The sequence below is a fragment of the Thalia democratica genome, chromosome 5, assembly GCF_965202585.1.
Source record: "Thalia democratica chromosome 5, ktThaDemo2.hap1.1, whole genome shotgun sequence".
NCBI classification, from domain to species: domain Eukaryota; kingdom Metazoa; phylum Chordata; class Thaliacea; order Salpida; family Salpidae; genus Thalia; species Thalia democratica.
This window is the reverse complement of record NC_139169.1, coordinates 54,184,358-54,200,238: the sequence shown is the minus strand read 5'-3', so window position 1 is coordinate 54,200,238 and position 15,881 is coordinate 54,184,358. Positions and strand designations below refer to the sequence as shown.

Here is a 15,881-nt window from a genome sequence, read left to right as displayed (position 1 = left end):
TACAATTTTTTATTTAAAATTGGTTTTAGTACCTGTAAGGGACTCTAAATACCATTTTTTTAGTTTATGTTCAGTGATGATATATAATATAACATGTACTAATAATTACTAATTTCAAGATTTAAAATTTTATTTAGTTTAAAGCTAACATCAAAATTTATACTTCTCTGACTTCAATTTACTTTTGTAAGTATTTTGGAAACCTACTCTCACATAAATGGTCTTAAAGTGTAATAGTTTTGGAAGAGTATCTAAAACTGAATAGTTTAATTAAGTTAGTGATGTAAGTAATAAAATTTTAATATTACACTTTCATAAATAAATTATATTCGTGATTTAGTTTATTTTTGTCTTAATTAAAAAATTATTATTAGTTTTAACATAATTAAGTTTTACTTTATGTTCTAGAAAATAAAATTAATCTATTAATGCAGAACTTAGTAGCCTAACTTTCATATTATAATATTTAAACCTTTTATATAGTTTACATAGTCTAGTTATTGAAACTTATGTAAGTGGATATAGTTTTTAACATAAACTTGGTGCGGTTACTAGTTATTTTTTCTATTTCTTACTAGTTGTTGCAAAAATGGTTTAATATACATAGTGATTTAATGATCCAGCTTTAAATTTTTTATTACTTGTAGGGAATATTTGTTTTGGTTTAAAAAGTTTATGTTTTAAAGCTTAAATCCAAAAAAATTTACATCTTACTTAAAAATAATAACCCTTAAAAAGGACATAATAAACTAAATTTACTCTTTAGTTAACAATTAGTTTTAAATCAAGGAAGTTTTGCTAGAGTAAAAAAATATAAGCAACTTAAATAACATTTAAGATTAATTAAGTAAGGCTCTGTAATTATCATGATTATATTAAATTTTACAAATGACAGGTTTTGTAAGAGTTGAATTTAAACTCAATGAAATACTAAAGAACAAAAAAATAGAAACTCAAGAAACAATTTCATTATCTTTATTGTTTTACTGTTTTTTAAATTACTGCAATTTTATATAATAAATTTTTCGAATGCTAATAACCTTTTTTTTAATTTATATGAGTATACTTCAGACTTATTTTTATAACTAAAAAACTTTTTGAAACTAACAATAAGTCGTTTACTTTTGCTGGGCTAAATACTTTTTGAGTAGTTTGTAAACTAAGTTAGTTTTGAGCGATAGTTTTATAAAAACTAATTTTAAGTTTTTACTGAATGATTGAACTAGTTAAGGGCATAGGGAGTAAAACACTTTATTTCAAGTTCAGTCTTATTATTTACATAATTAGATAAGCTACTTATTACTCTTTAACCGATTGTTAAGATTCGAAGTAATTTTTGAGATATAAGCGATCAAAGTTAGAGCCTTCAAGAGGTTTTTTAAGGGGAGGTGCATACTGAAAGGGCAAAAATAGACTTTTTCACTTAAAATCTTTCTCCTCCTTCAGTTTTTGAGCAATTGTTTCTGAGTAAATTTATAAAAAATTAAATTGTTTTTTTTGTCATAAATTTATATTAAAGTCTTTTTATAAATCCTTTTCCTACAAGTTATTTGTAATATTTAAAAGGACACTATCTGAAAACTGTAATTAAAATGCTTTTAATATAAGGGAAAGATGTATGTAAATATTCAATACTCTGTGAAAATCGTTTTTAACAACTTTTGATTATACAGTTGTACCGGAATATTTTTTTAAACTTCTTTTATCTAAAAGTTAGTTTAAATTTTTTAGTTTTATAAAAACTGGGAACGGGTCTAAATTGCAGGAAGACAAAATTGCACGAGCTTACTAAATTGCACGAGTGCATATAGTTGCACGAAGCCAAATTTGCATGAGGGCACAAAAATGTAGGAGGGAAGAAAATTGCACGAAGAAGTTTTTGTACCGAGGGTCAATTTTGCACGAAAGTAAAAAACTACAGAAAAAGAAATAAACAGAAACAACTTTATAATTATTTAATAAAAAAAGAAAATTTACTGACCGAGGGTTAGCAGTAACAGTGATAATAATATTTAAAATATAATCAACAAAATATATTTTAAAAAATAAAGTTACCGACCGAGGGGGTAAGGGGTAAGAGTGATAGTAAAAAAAAAATTAAATAAGAAAAAAATATATATTATTAATGAAGAGATTTAAGAAAAAAAAATAACCCGTGAAAAAGTGACCCTTCGTGCAATTTTATCCCCTCGTGCAAAATTATCTTTGTGGAAAAGTATCCTAGTCCAACCCTTAGTCCCCTCGTGCATTTTGTACGCTCGTGCAATTTAGACAGCTACCCATAAAAACTCTTTTATAGTATACACTCTAAGCTTTAATTAAGAGCCAATGTTAATTTTTGTTTTCAAAATTGTTTTTTTTAGATTTATGTCTAAAAAATTTTTAGAACATACTCAATACGGCATTATTTAGAACTTTTTTTTTTCTTTTGACTTTTTTTTTTGTTTACCATCATAATTTAAATAATTCGACCTTCAAAAAAAAATTTTTGAATTTACTTTTTAAGACATGGCTTCAAAGAATGTTGAGTGTCATGTAGCCTTTATTTATACAGTTGTAAATGTGAAAACTAATATACTATATTTAAATCCTTAACTTTTTTTCACAAGGCCTAATTTGATGAAATTAAAAAAGCAATGGCCCCCTCCAATACTACCCTATACACTTTTTTTTTGCTCTTCATCAACAATTCTAGAATATTTAGTGTAAGTTCCAAAACATGGCTTTATGTCACCCCTAACTTTATTAATATTTTTATATTTAATCCGAGTTTTATTATTTTTTATCTAAAATTGTTTAAATTTTCAGGTTTTTCATGCCTAAAATGCAGAATAACAGGTAATTCCAGTTGTTTTATGAAAACAAAAACTTTTTCATATGTCAAAAGTATATAGATAATTTTCAAGAGTTAAGTGGGCTATATATGAGTCAGATACACTAGGAAAAATCTTTCACAGGTCACATTTATAGTAATAAGCTAATCGGGACCTTTGAAATTTATCAGGTTGTGCTAAAAAGTTAAATTAATCTGTAAAAGCAAAGTTTAAAATTAAATTTAAACTAAGCATATGTCAGTGTTTATTTTCAACCAAACTAACAGAATTTTTGTAAAGTTTTATAGAAAATAGTTTAACTTTCGTTATTTTACAAAAGTAAGCTTATAAAATAAGTTGCAGGCCGAAATTTCAGCAACAGTACTGGACAGAAGGTCAGAATCTAGGGAAATACTAATTGAAATATAATCTTATAGATTTCATCTAAATTGTAAGTAAAATAAAACTATAAACACTTATCTAAAAAGTTCACTTTTTTTTCAAACAATTGTCTAAATAATGTAATTTTTAGTAGAAACAGAATGAAAAGAAAACTAGAAATATATTGTTCTCAAGTTCTAATAATTTTTCAAAAAATATTATACTGCTTGGTTTTCAAATTAAATAACCAGTACTAATTTAGATCTATAGGAAAAACGTAAACTTTTAAATATATTATTTGAGCAAGCTTTTTTTTTGCACTCGAATAGTACCACAGTTTAAAAGTAATTGCACAAAATTCTTTATTCTAAATTAAGGACGAAAAAAAACTTAATTTTTTGGTATAAAAAATATTTAACAAAAAATTTTTTGAAATCAATTGTTTAGGACATTTTTAAAAGAAATTAGTTTAGAAAAAGTAGATAAATTACTAGCTTCAAATATTTTTTGTAATTTATTAAGATTGTTCAGGCGGTTTTGTTGATTTTGGTAGGTAAGATCGTCAAGTACTGAACTCATAATTTGATTATAATCACAGCTTTCAATTGAAGGCTTTTGGTTTGAAGTCGATTGGCCTAAAATATTTATTTCAGCTTACTTTTAAAGTCAAGCTATGAACTAAAAGTTTTCAAAGTCATTTTTCATATCCGTGCAAATCAAAAACACATAAAAAAATTAAGTACTTGTTTAATTGAATCACAGAACACTTTACAAGAGTCAGTGCAGTAAAGGCTTCAAAATCGATTTACAACAAATTAACATAAGTTCTAAGATAAAAGCTAAATTGAAAATTGTCAGTTTTTCCTATACAATCTTAAAAACAATTTTACTTTTGAAATGTACTAGTTTTGTAAAATAAATTGTTAGAGAGTATCAATTGCAAGATTTTTATCGTCAATCTACTCAAAATTTATAAACTAGCTAAAAATATATTCATGAGTATTTTCTCGAAGTTCTTAGATCCGTTAACACACAGAAACATGTGTTAGTGTAATAAAGAAAGAATACTGTTTAATTTGTTATTATCATTCCTAAATATATTTAGTTTGTACGAAATATTTATTTGGAAGTTTTAAAATTAAAGAGTTTTGAAACTCTAAAAAATAAAATTCTCAAAGTTGGAAAAATTTCCTAATTCTAATGATTTAAAAATCTGTTTAAATTTTTTTTTAACTCAAAACGATCCTTAAATTTTATAGAAGAAGAAAGAATTTTGTATGTTATCCTCTTTCCACTTTTTTTTTGTTTTAAACTTTTAAGTTAAACCTTACAAGTTTGCTATACACGATCACTTGTATCTCAAAATAAACTCGATTCTGTTTTCTTTTAAAAAAGTATTAGTAGTAAGCATAGCATCAACTTAAAAAAAATTAGATGGACCCTCTAGTAGAATAAAATATTTGAAAGACTTAAACTTAGTACATTTTTAATAAGTAGTTTTTAACTTGGATGTATATATTTTTTATTTATTATTTCGCTCGTTCTTTTACCGTAATCATACTCCTCTAATAAATCATAATTTTATTTTTGATTTGATTGTTCTAAAGTTTTACATGATTAAGACAAAAAACGCATTTAAACTTTTGAAAAGTACATTTGCAGTTATTTAATAAACTTAGATTTTATTATGCGTATTCAAATTTAATTGATGTAACTTAAAGCAATTAGCGGTAAGGTTTATTTTACCAACTTTTATGCTAGCTACCGGTTGCTCTTAGCAGTCTTTAAAATTACAAGTAACTTTTAAGATATAACAGATTTAAGTTGCAAAGATCATAGTTATAGTACGTAAAAACAAATCGGAGAAAAAAAACTATCTTATGAAAATCTCCCACAGTCTAAAAGCAATTGTTCTTAATTTTTTGGAGTCAATCAATTAAAAACTAACAACAAAAAATGTCAAAAAAATATTTTTTTGATTTTAATGTTTTACTAATTATTTAATAAATTTCTACTAAACAATTTTTTTGAATTAAGCAACTAACATACATTTTCAAACAATTTTAGGCGCTAGCATAGAAATCCTAGGAGATAATAAATGTTCATATTAAAAAAAATAATCTGAAGTACATCGAATTTTTGTACTTAAGATAATGCAATGGACAGTTTTTCATAAAATTTTCTAATCACTACTCTAACTGTTTAATTTTTGTTTCATTTTAATTGTATACCTTTATTCAAAACTATTTATTTCTAAAAATAAAACCAATAGAATAAATAAGGAAAATTTTTACTTTAAAAGTTTTGTTAAAGAAAAATATTTAATTAGCATTAGAAAGATTTCATTAAATGAAACTTTAAATATACATAAAGTAATAATTACGATTTTCAGTTTGTTGACAAACTAAAAAGGTGATAAAACATTATAGAATAATCTACAATACTATGTGAAATTAAAACTTCATACAAAAGTTACAACAAACCTATTTTAGAATCTAATACAGTGATAGTAGGCTCACTCTTCGTACAACTAATTGAAGAAAAAAGTTTATTTATTTCTAATTCAATTTTTTGTTTTTCATCCATTCCCAATGACTTACCCTAATATGACAAAACGTTAAACATTTAAAATAACATATTACTGGTATTCAACTAATTAGCTATTAAGACCTTTCCTATTTTATTACTAGGTTCACCAATTATTACTAGGTTTAAAGTTTAACTTGGTACTATTCAGCCGTTGATTATTACAAAAGACAAATTAAGAATGAAGTTAGAAATAACTTAAAAACAAAAGTTCTTTAAAATAACTAAAAAAAGGTTTTAACAATAATACCTAAACATACTTTACTAATAAGAGTTTCTTGAAATACTTCCTGTGATTCTTTCAAGTCACTTACAAGTTGCTTGAAGTTTTCGTGCATTGTTTTTAATAGTACTTGAGATGAATTGATCTGAGTGAGACGCAAGCATTCATCACAAGAAACGTTTGAAATGTCATAATTTTGCTGTTCTTTAAGCGAACAAGTCTAAAAACAAACATTTAATTTTTTTAAATAAATATTGCTTTAAAGAATATACCTAAATAAACTACTTTTAATAAATAAAATTTTTGAAGTTAATAAAGTACTTGAATTTAAAAAAGTTGAAATAACACTGCTCTAAAATCATTAAAACATCCAACTCATATCATTTTTTTGGCATTTTTATCAAAAACAAATAAAACAAGTCATTAAAATATTCTTTTTTTTATATTAAAAAATAAGAAAATACTGCCTAAAACTTTTGGGCCACTTAATTTTACCTGATTTTTCACTAATGCTCTAGTAAGACTTTAAAATAATTTACTTTCATGAAGTAATTAACTTACAACCCAATCCCAAAAATGGTTTTCATTTTCCTTCCATTTAACATAGGATTTCAAAACTTGAATTTTTCTTTTTATTCTTTTTAAAACCTGATAAAAAACTTTTGACTAGAGTATTGCTTACATGAAAATAATAAAAATTCAATACTTACTACGACTATTGCAACTGCTTCTAATAAAATAAGAAGAATTTTTTTATGAAACTAACAGCAATTTTGAAAAATGAAGGTTTCTTATTGATAACTGTACAAAATATAAAAATATCACTTACCTTCTGAATCAAATCAGTATGTTTAGATAGTAGAAGTAAATGTGAACAGTTAAATTCAGATGAAGTACATACATCAAATCTTTTGCAACTTTCAAAAATTTTACTGTTTATCTGTAATTTAAATTATATTTTTCTGAAAAACTTTTTTTTTTTCGATTATTGCCGCTACTAAAAATACAAACAAATTTTTTTAATTAAAAAATATTGACTATTTGAAAGTCTAATTTAATTAAAACAGGTTGCCACTCGTTTTTTCAAAACTTTTTCCAGGTTTTCCAAATTTCTTCCAGGTTTTTAAAAGTACTGATTTTAGGTCTATTTTTAGTTTAAAGTTAAATTTAAGGTAAGAAAATGTGTTAAATAGTATAAAAACATTGAAAAGATACTGTAAAGCTACTTTAAATATGTTTTCTAATAAAAAAAAATTTGATGATGAAATTTTTTTTATATTTATATGATATATTTTTTTAGTTAAATCGAAATTTTACTGCTGAACTTGTAAAAATTGTTAAAATTCCTGGTTTTTCCAGATTTTTTTTTAAATTTCCCAAATTCCAGGTTTTTCCAGGATTCCAGGTAAAGTAGCAACCCTGTTAAAAACTATTATCATAAATGGAAGTTAACTATTATTCTAAACCTACATGGCTTTATAAACTTAATAAACTTTATACCTGCATTGACATTTTCAGTATTACCACAGATGTTCTTGTGCTAAAACTTTATTTCAACTAACGGCGTTTCACTGCTCATTTTCAGTATTTTAAATTTTTAAAGCCCATAAAAATACGTACATTAGTAGCTAAAATACATCAAAAAATTATTTCAATGCCTACTACTTGTTATTTTTAAATTTTTCTTAGTTTTCATGATTCTAAGGTAAAATACAAAACTGTCCAGAAGTGTTGCAAATCAGCCCTTTCAAATTAGTATCTTTAAGCAAAAAAAAAAACATCAAAAATAAAGACATTGACTTTAAAATAATTAATATAACAAAAAAATATGCTAACTTAAATAACTAATGAAAACTATGTTTTCTATTTTTATACATTAATATAACTTGGAACATTTATATTAAAACAAAAATAATAATAAACTTAACCTAAAGATAACAACTAAGTGCAGATTACAAACGATACCTTATAACAAATATATAAAAATTGGTATTTTTTAATAGAAAAACATTGTTATATGCAGTTTCATATTTTATTTTTGCTTGAAAAGGTCGCAATCTCTTGCCACCGAAACCGGTCGCGAATAAAATATACAATTTGCATAAATCTAATTAATAGAAATACCTTAAAAAACTATATAAACTGACATTTTTCCAGGATAATATTAATATACTCACTTTTCAGCTATTCCACCATATAAGGTACTTAATATATTACAAAACAACAAAGTATTGACTGACAGTGAAGTATAATACTATAAACACAACTTAAACTCATTTAAATTAAAAAATATTAATGATATGGAATGTTTATCATTACCAATGTGTTTAAAAAAAAGACTACATTCAAGTTTTATTTTACTTACAAGCCTAAATAGGTTACTTAATTCAAAGTACTTAAGCAATACTTTTCAAAAACCTTTAAGTCAAGAGAACATCTTTCAGTTTTTGTAGCTAACAGTCGGTTATGCATCAATTCAAGTTTTTTTATTTTGTTACAAATTTGAATGACTCGATCCTCTTTTTTTTGACAAATAACGGACTCTGATTTTGGTAATGAAGTTTCTCTTGCTTCGTTTTTATGAGAATCAAGCAAAACTTCAAAAGAGTCTGTTGGTTCAAAACAATATCTTAGAATAGTTTGCCGCCACAGTTGAAAGGTACTAAGGAGGTATGCAACACAAAAAAGCAGTTCACGGTTTGAAATAATTTCAGACTCCAAGAAAAGCTGGTCAACACGAGGATATCTGCAAAAAAAAATTGTTTAACTGTTTTATATAAATAGGTTTCATTTCAATAAACAAAAACTAACTTAAGTTCCCTAAAAAAATAAAACAATTATAAACAATACATTTTTATAATGTTTATTCTTACTACTTTTAATAACATGCTGACAAATCAAGTATTAAGAACTTGTTTTACTTTCGTTTTAAAATAAAATATGCATATTTTTTTACAATATAAATTTAGGTAGTTTAACATATTTTTTATAGCAAATTGAACAGTTATTTTTAATTTTTGTTATATGCATTCAAACTATCAACAAATGCTTCCAAAATTTAATCTACTCCCTTTAAAAAAAATAAATAATCACAAACTGATAAAACATAAAATGAAAATGTTCGTAAACTTTAAAATACCAATCAAAATATTATAAATAACATTGAAAATTAAGAAAATACTAATTAGGACAGAAGGAATTATTAGGGAGGTTAACCATGTTATATAACAAGTTGATCTTATTTTATAGAGTTTTTATTAAGCTTCAAGTGTTTTTTACCATTTTAAAATATTCGAATTATTTTTTGTGATATGACAGGTCAAAGTCAGGCTGCATAATAAGTTCCCTATGGGAAGGGAACGCTAAAACAGCAAAAAAAAAGGACTATTTCATTAAAAATCTATCTCCTCCTGCATGTTTCAAGCAATCTTTTTCAAACGTGCAGTCCAATCTTTATACGTTAACAAAAATACGTTACTTTGGATTTTAAAAAATTTACATTAAAAATACTTTTTTTTTTCCGGAAAAAAGGACTTTTTCTTTTAATTTTTTCATTAAATTTTTATTATTTTTAAATTATTAAAATTCATAAGAAACGTTTTATCTTATAATAGAAGAACATGTCCTGAAAATTTGAATAAGATTGCTTGAAAAATGCAGGAGAAAATAAATTTTTAATAAGTTTTTAAATTTCTAAGAAAATTTACCCGAAAAAATTTGTGGTCCATACGTTTGTATTGGAAACATTTTACAAAAAATGAAATATCACAAAAATTAAATTATGTTTATGAATTCTGTAAAAACTGGCTTGCAGTTTGTATTTAAAGCTTTCATATAAAAGCCAAAGTTAATTTTTGTAAAAAAATGTGTAGGGCCCCCTATGGCCTTAAAAACATTAAGTTTGATTCTATATCCTTTACTAAGACCAAATTGGCAATTTAGTTTAGGTTTTTATTTTTATGTAATATAGCTCTAACTCCTTTAATTTTAGACAAGTTCTCAACAATTTACTAATTTTTAATGAAGGTAAGAACTAACTTAGTACTGTTTACAGCAGTTTTTAAGTCTTTCATTCCTTGAGTGTTTTTATTATGCAAAAAATTTGTTTTTAAAAGGATTACTTTGAGAACATCTTTCATTCTTTCTAGCTGAAAAACAATAAGTAATTTTTTACAGAAACCAGGATATATTTTTATGAAAATTAAATTTAAAACTAAACAATACTAAAATTTAGAACTTCGCACATAAGTAAAAGAACTTATGTAAAACGTTTTATACAAAACAGGAGTATGTACCTTTTTAATTAAATTCTTAAAATTATTTATAACAAACATATACTATTTTTCTTATAACTAATAAAAACTACAAGTATATGTTTTGAATTTAGACTTTGCTTTTATTCATATTTTAAAAAATAATTTCATAAGACCTAAGTATTATCTTTAATTTTCTGTCCTATATTTAAGTTATTTGGACACAAAAAAAATATAGAAACTACAATTATGTGCTTACTTAGCAATTATAATATATATATACCTTTTTACTTCGTTAGCATGTAAGCATTAGTGTTTAAGAGTATTTAAAAACGTATTACTTTTAATGTGTAATGTACTTTTCCTTATAAATCAAAATAATAAACTTTTACAATAGTTAAATTAGCATTATTAATACAATTACAAGTGGTAACTTTTCAAAAGCTGTCCTATATAGATAACTAAAGAAAAAATTAAAGTGTAGAAATTGTGTATTTCACTTTTTAAAAACACAAGAACGCAAATAGAACTAAAAGTATTTGTGAAAATAAACATACTTTTAAACAAAAATTTATATTTTTTGTTTAGAAAATTGAACTTAAAAAAAACTATTTTATTTGTAAAGTTAGTCTAGCTTTTGTTAGTTTTATAGACTATACTTAACTTAATCTATAAATATTTTAGTTTATGTTCATAAAATTTATATTGTATTTGCATTTAAAAATGTAAGATGATTGCTTTAAATCAAAAGCACACAGGATCAACAAAAATCTCTTATATCCTTTATAAATCCTTCTCTAAAGCCCTCAGCACACCCTACACCAGGGGTTGGCAGGCATTTGGTAAAATCAGGACAATTTTATTTTAAACATAAAAATCTTTGCTGGCCGCAGTTGTAATTACAATGTCAACTTAGTTAAAATCTCCTGTCAATTATACAAATGACCGCTTTTCTACTCTATATTTCAAACCCAAGAATATATAGTGTAAAAAATTTAAAAATTCCAGACCAGAAAACATCTAGTTTAAGTTTCAAGAACTAATATGCTCATGAGCAGCGGCTGCTTATTCCTGTCCTACACCTATAGTGCTATAAATAGTTGTGTTGTCTAAACTAATTAGTAAGTGTTTTAATAAAATGGTTTAATAAAAACCTTTTACTACTGAAAGTTTTTATAATTACAAAATAAATTTATTGAATGGCTAGAAACTTTGTTACAATCCAGTTTACTCACAATTATCACCCGCACAAAATTCCAACATAATTATATTTTTTTATATTTAATTATTTTACTATCACTGTTGCTGCTAACTATTACCCTTGGTCAGTAAGCAGTTCTCAGAATTGATTGGATGGAAATTATGCGCGGGTTGGAACTAGGCGGTTCCCTAAAAATTCAAAGCCCATGTAGAAAACGCATACATTGGTTTTTAAATGAAAATGACATAAAGTAATGTTGCACAACTTACAGTAATAAACTATTTAATATTTATAGCCAGGCTGGTAAAAAAATTACTATATTTTTGAGGCTTTTTATTGTCAACCTCAATGCCTATTTAATAATTTAAAATACAAGACTAAGGGCTAAACATATCACATAAGTTTCTAACTAACTAAGCTTTTTAATTTTAAAAGAGCACTTAAAAAATAATATTTTTATAATAATAAAACTTTTTAGGTAAATTAACACTTTAATATAAAAACTTATACTGCTTTAAAACAGCTACAAAAAATTATATCATTCAAGTTTATAAATTTTACCCAAATAGGTATAATTATCGTTTTATACTGTTAGCTGTTTAATTTTTAAAGTTCAATAAGAACTATTGCACTTGAATACGTAAGATTATCACCTCTGATTAGATATAGCCAATGCTTATGATGACAAAGGGTAAGACACATTTTTTTTAAGTCAAAATCACTTTTAAGAACTTAGCTAGCAACTCTAGTTATTGAACTATAAGAGAACAAAAACTAAGAAATTCCAATAGATTCCTTATGAAAGATTTTTTTTAATGCATTTTTTTCTAAACACCTCAGTCTAATCTTAACTTGAAATGTATAGTTAAGATTTATTACAGGATTACTTTTATTTTAAGGTAAAACAGTATGTTTTTCTTTTGGGTTAAAATGCTTATTTAAACTATTCTTAAACTGTTGTAAATTGATTTTTTTTCAGAATACAAGGTACATTTTAAAGGTAAGGTCCTAAACAAACAAAGAAGAGATAAATTTTTACACTTTGAAAATTTGCTACGGACCAGGGACGTAGCTAACACATGCTTTTATTTCAGCTTGAAAAGACTCTGCTTTCTTAGCATTCATTTATATTTAGTTATGCACTCCTGAGAAATAATTTTGACATATATGTACTCTTTAGCATTTTTAGTGTCATTAAAACTAAACGAATTAAATACATCCAAATTGTAACATTTAGCGCGTTAAAGCTTTAATTTGTCAAAAAGCTGCATTGCAAAATTGATTCTAATGAAAGCTGTAGCTTCAAAAATCAAAATCATACAATTTTATATTACAAAAATTTACATAACTAGTTGTTACTATTGGCTATGTTAAAGTTTAATTTTGAAAGCAATATAAATGGTTTTGAGTTAAATTGTGATTTTTTTTTTACTTATTTTTAACATATGTTTTCTGGGTTTACACAAGTGGCATGACATAAAGAGTCCTAAGGTGTGTGGAGCAAAATAAATTGCCTTGTATACAGTTATCACTCGTACTTCAACATTCCATTGTTGATGTATTAACATAACTGCATATTTTCAGATTAAATTCAATAACATTAGAGGTAGTGTTAAATTGCTGTGTTCCTGCTAGGACACATTATTACAGATGTTTTAATGTTTGCAGATTTGTAACTTTTTTGAGCAAGCTACGTCCCTGCTACGGACTATATATCCAAGAGCATTAAAATTAGGGCTAATATTACTTATGAAAAAAAAATGTTGATCTACAATGGCCTCAATAATATAAAACTTTTTTTTTCTATTTTAATTGTATTTTAATTTTACTTTTATAAAGTTTAAAAACTAGAACGCTTGTTACAAAAAGCTAAAAAAAAAGTAATGAAAGTGATTAAATTAGAATTCTTAATACTAAAAATAAAATAAACAACTAACAGAGTTAGATGAATTTATTTTAGCTAAACGAAAATCTTCTGAAGTAATTACAAGTGAAGTGTCTAATGCTTTAAAAAGCTTGCACAATTCAGCTATAGCTTCTTTAACACCCATAGAACTTTGCTATTGAATTTATAAAATATATTTACTATTATCTAAACATCAGAAGTGTAGTTTGTTATATCTAAGATAAAAAGCTTAATATTGAAAGAATTTAAAAATTTATATGTAAAATAGTTTTGTACATGTATTACACATCTAAATACAAATGCTTTAAAAAATGTTAGAAATTGTTAATTAAGCTGTCTTATACATAAAAAACAACAATTGAAGTTCAGTCATTTAAGTTTTGACATTAATGGTATTCTTTGTTGTACACATTCCTTCACTCTGTTGTCAAGAGCTGAAATTACTCTGTTTTTCATGTAGGTTACATAAGACTTTTTGACAAAATGCATTAGCTCGATCCAATCTTTAAGAAACAGAGATTTATCATCTTCCATATTAAATTTCAGAAAAACACAACATGAAGCTCTTTTTTTATGTTCTTCTTCAGGAACATCATCAACTTCCCACCCTTCAAGCTCTTTGCAGCATGCAAAACACATTGTCGATTCTGGTTCATCTTCTGGATTTGGACGATAAAATCCTGCTTTTGCCATTGCATACTTGCTGCATGTTGAATCATCTTTAAACATCCATCCTTCAAATGTTTGAAGGCGATTTTTAAACTCTGCCATTTCAAAATGAGATTCAGGATTCATAAATGCATTTTCCATTTTTACTTTTAGAAGGTTTTCCTGATTAAAGCTTTATCTCTGTAAAAAGTAAATTATTAAAATACAAGCACATTGATTTTTTTTTTTTAGTAAATTTTGCAAACACTATAAAAACTATGAATGCAGACTTTTTCTTAATGCATGGGATTCTAACATTAATTAACTACTACTTATCTATGGACTATAAATAAAAATTTAACTTTTTAAAACTACAGACACCCTGTTTAAGACTTTCAAAAATTTGATTTTTGCTGAAGATCTTTATCTTATCTACTTTTTGCTATTTTTAGATAAAAAGTAAAATTTATTTAAGGTACAGAGAACAAACTTGGAGCGTTAAATAAGTTAGTTATTTATACAGGGTCGCAAATATTTAATTCAAAAAACTATTCAAGTAACCAAAAACTGTTCTGATTGACCTTAGATTTAAAAAAAAATTAATAGATTTCAAAACAATTTTAATAACTTTTCAAAATCAATAAAATCAAATTTTTGAACAAATCGGTTATAAAATATCAAAATATTGGAATGGGAATGATTAAATATCATTTAAGACCTGGAACAAAAGGACTTAGATGATATTTTCAAAAGATCTTCAAACTATTCTAAAACTTTTATAAAAAAACAGGTCTGAGTCATCCGAGTTTACAAAATATAACATATCTTAAGCTTCTGTTTTTCATTATTTTTTTTTGGTAGTTTTTGAGGTACCGTAAATAATTTACTTATTTTTTTGTAGTTTAGTCTATAGCTCTACGCACATGGAAAAAGTTTCTGGAGTTTCATTGCTCTAATGTGACTACTAAAAAGTGGTAATAACTATAAGTAAAAAATGAGAATGTGTTGTGAATCTTGAAATTAAACTTCTATAAAACTTCAGCCTTGTTTTAAAAACTGTGTTAAATAGTATAACAACATTGAAAAGATACAGTTAAGCTAATTAAAATGTTTATTGATTTGAAAAAATTTTAGGCGATGACAAAAATGTTTTACTTATGTGATAAATTTTTTTATCAAGTCAATATTTTACTACTTTACATGTGAAAAATTGTTTAAAATTCCAAGTCTTTTGAGGTTATTTTCAAAATATCTTAATTTTTAAGTTTTTTTAGCCTAAATTGTCAAATTCCAAATTTTTCCAGGTTTAGTGGCCAATTTGTATATAAATTATTACATCAGAAAAATGTAAACATTAATAATGATTTTACAGTAAAAAATTCTAAAAATTTGTTTAAAAATGATTTTTAAAAATCTTTTAGTGAATTTTTATTCATTTTCTAGTTAGTGCCTTATACACTCACCTAGAAACAACTTATTGAACTCACCTACTTCAACTGTTTAAATTTCATAAGTTTTTTTTATTTTTCTTAAGCAATAAAAAAATCTGATTGCTAAGATAAACTTCACAAAACAAAACTAACTTGTAATAAAACCTTTGACCTTAAAATATAAAGATGAGTTCTACCATAAGCAAAGTCTGCTAAGAAAATGAAATAATTTTTTCCTATAGAAAGTAAATTATTTATTGTACTGTTATATTTTCTGTTCACCAAAAATAAGCAATTTAAAACAACATTTTATAAAAGAAAGCAAAATATGAACTCAGAACTATGCTTTAGTTTGTTGTGGAGCAATACTTTTTGATCATCATGCTACACTTGCATATGTTTTACAACATTACATACATATTCAAATACATTTTGTACTT

At 24.8% G+C, this 15,881-nt stretch overlaps 2 protein-coding genes across 3 annotated transcripts; both read right to left on the bottom strand.

Moving 5' to 3' along the window:
* Nucleotides 1-3,582: 3,582 nt before the first annotated feature.
* Nucleotides 3,583-6,132, bottom strand: LOC145837179 (uncharacterized). The gene is made up of 3 exons (XM_082944947.1): nt 6,041-6,132; nt 5,678-5,795; nt 3,583-3,829 (listed from the first exon to the last, which is right to left on the bottom strand). Exons 1-3 carry the CDS (start codon nt 6,116-6,118, stop codon nt 3,630-3,632), a joined length of 396 nt encoding a protein of 131 aa, XP_082801073.1. The 5' UTR covers nt 6,119-6,132; the 3' UTR covers nt 3,583-3,629.
* Nucleotides 6,133-8,479: 2,347 nt separating this feature from the next.
* On the bottom strand, nt 8,480-14,208 carry LOC145835894 (baculoviral IAP repeat-containing protein 5-like). 2 transcript variants are annotated; one of them, XM_082943647.1, is made up of 3 exons: nt 13,395-14,208; nt 10,042-10,151; nt 8,480-8,749 (listed from the first exon to the last, which is right to left on the bottom strand). In XM_082943647.1, exon 1 carries the CDS (start codon nt 14,171-14,173, stop codon nt 13,733-13,735), a length of 441 nt encoding a protein of 146 aa, XP_082799773.1. In that variant the 5' UTR covers nt 14,174-14,208; the 3' UTR covers nt 8,480-8,749; nt 10,042-10,151; nt 13,395-13,732. The 2 variants fall into 2 exon arrangements, with proteins under 2 accessions (XP_082799773.1, XP_082799774.1); XM_082943648.1 differs by lacking the exon at nt 10,042-10,151.
* Between the last annotated feature and the right edge of the window lie 1,673 nt (nt 14,209-15,881).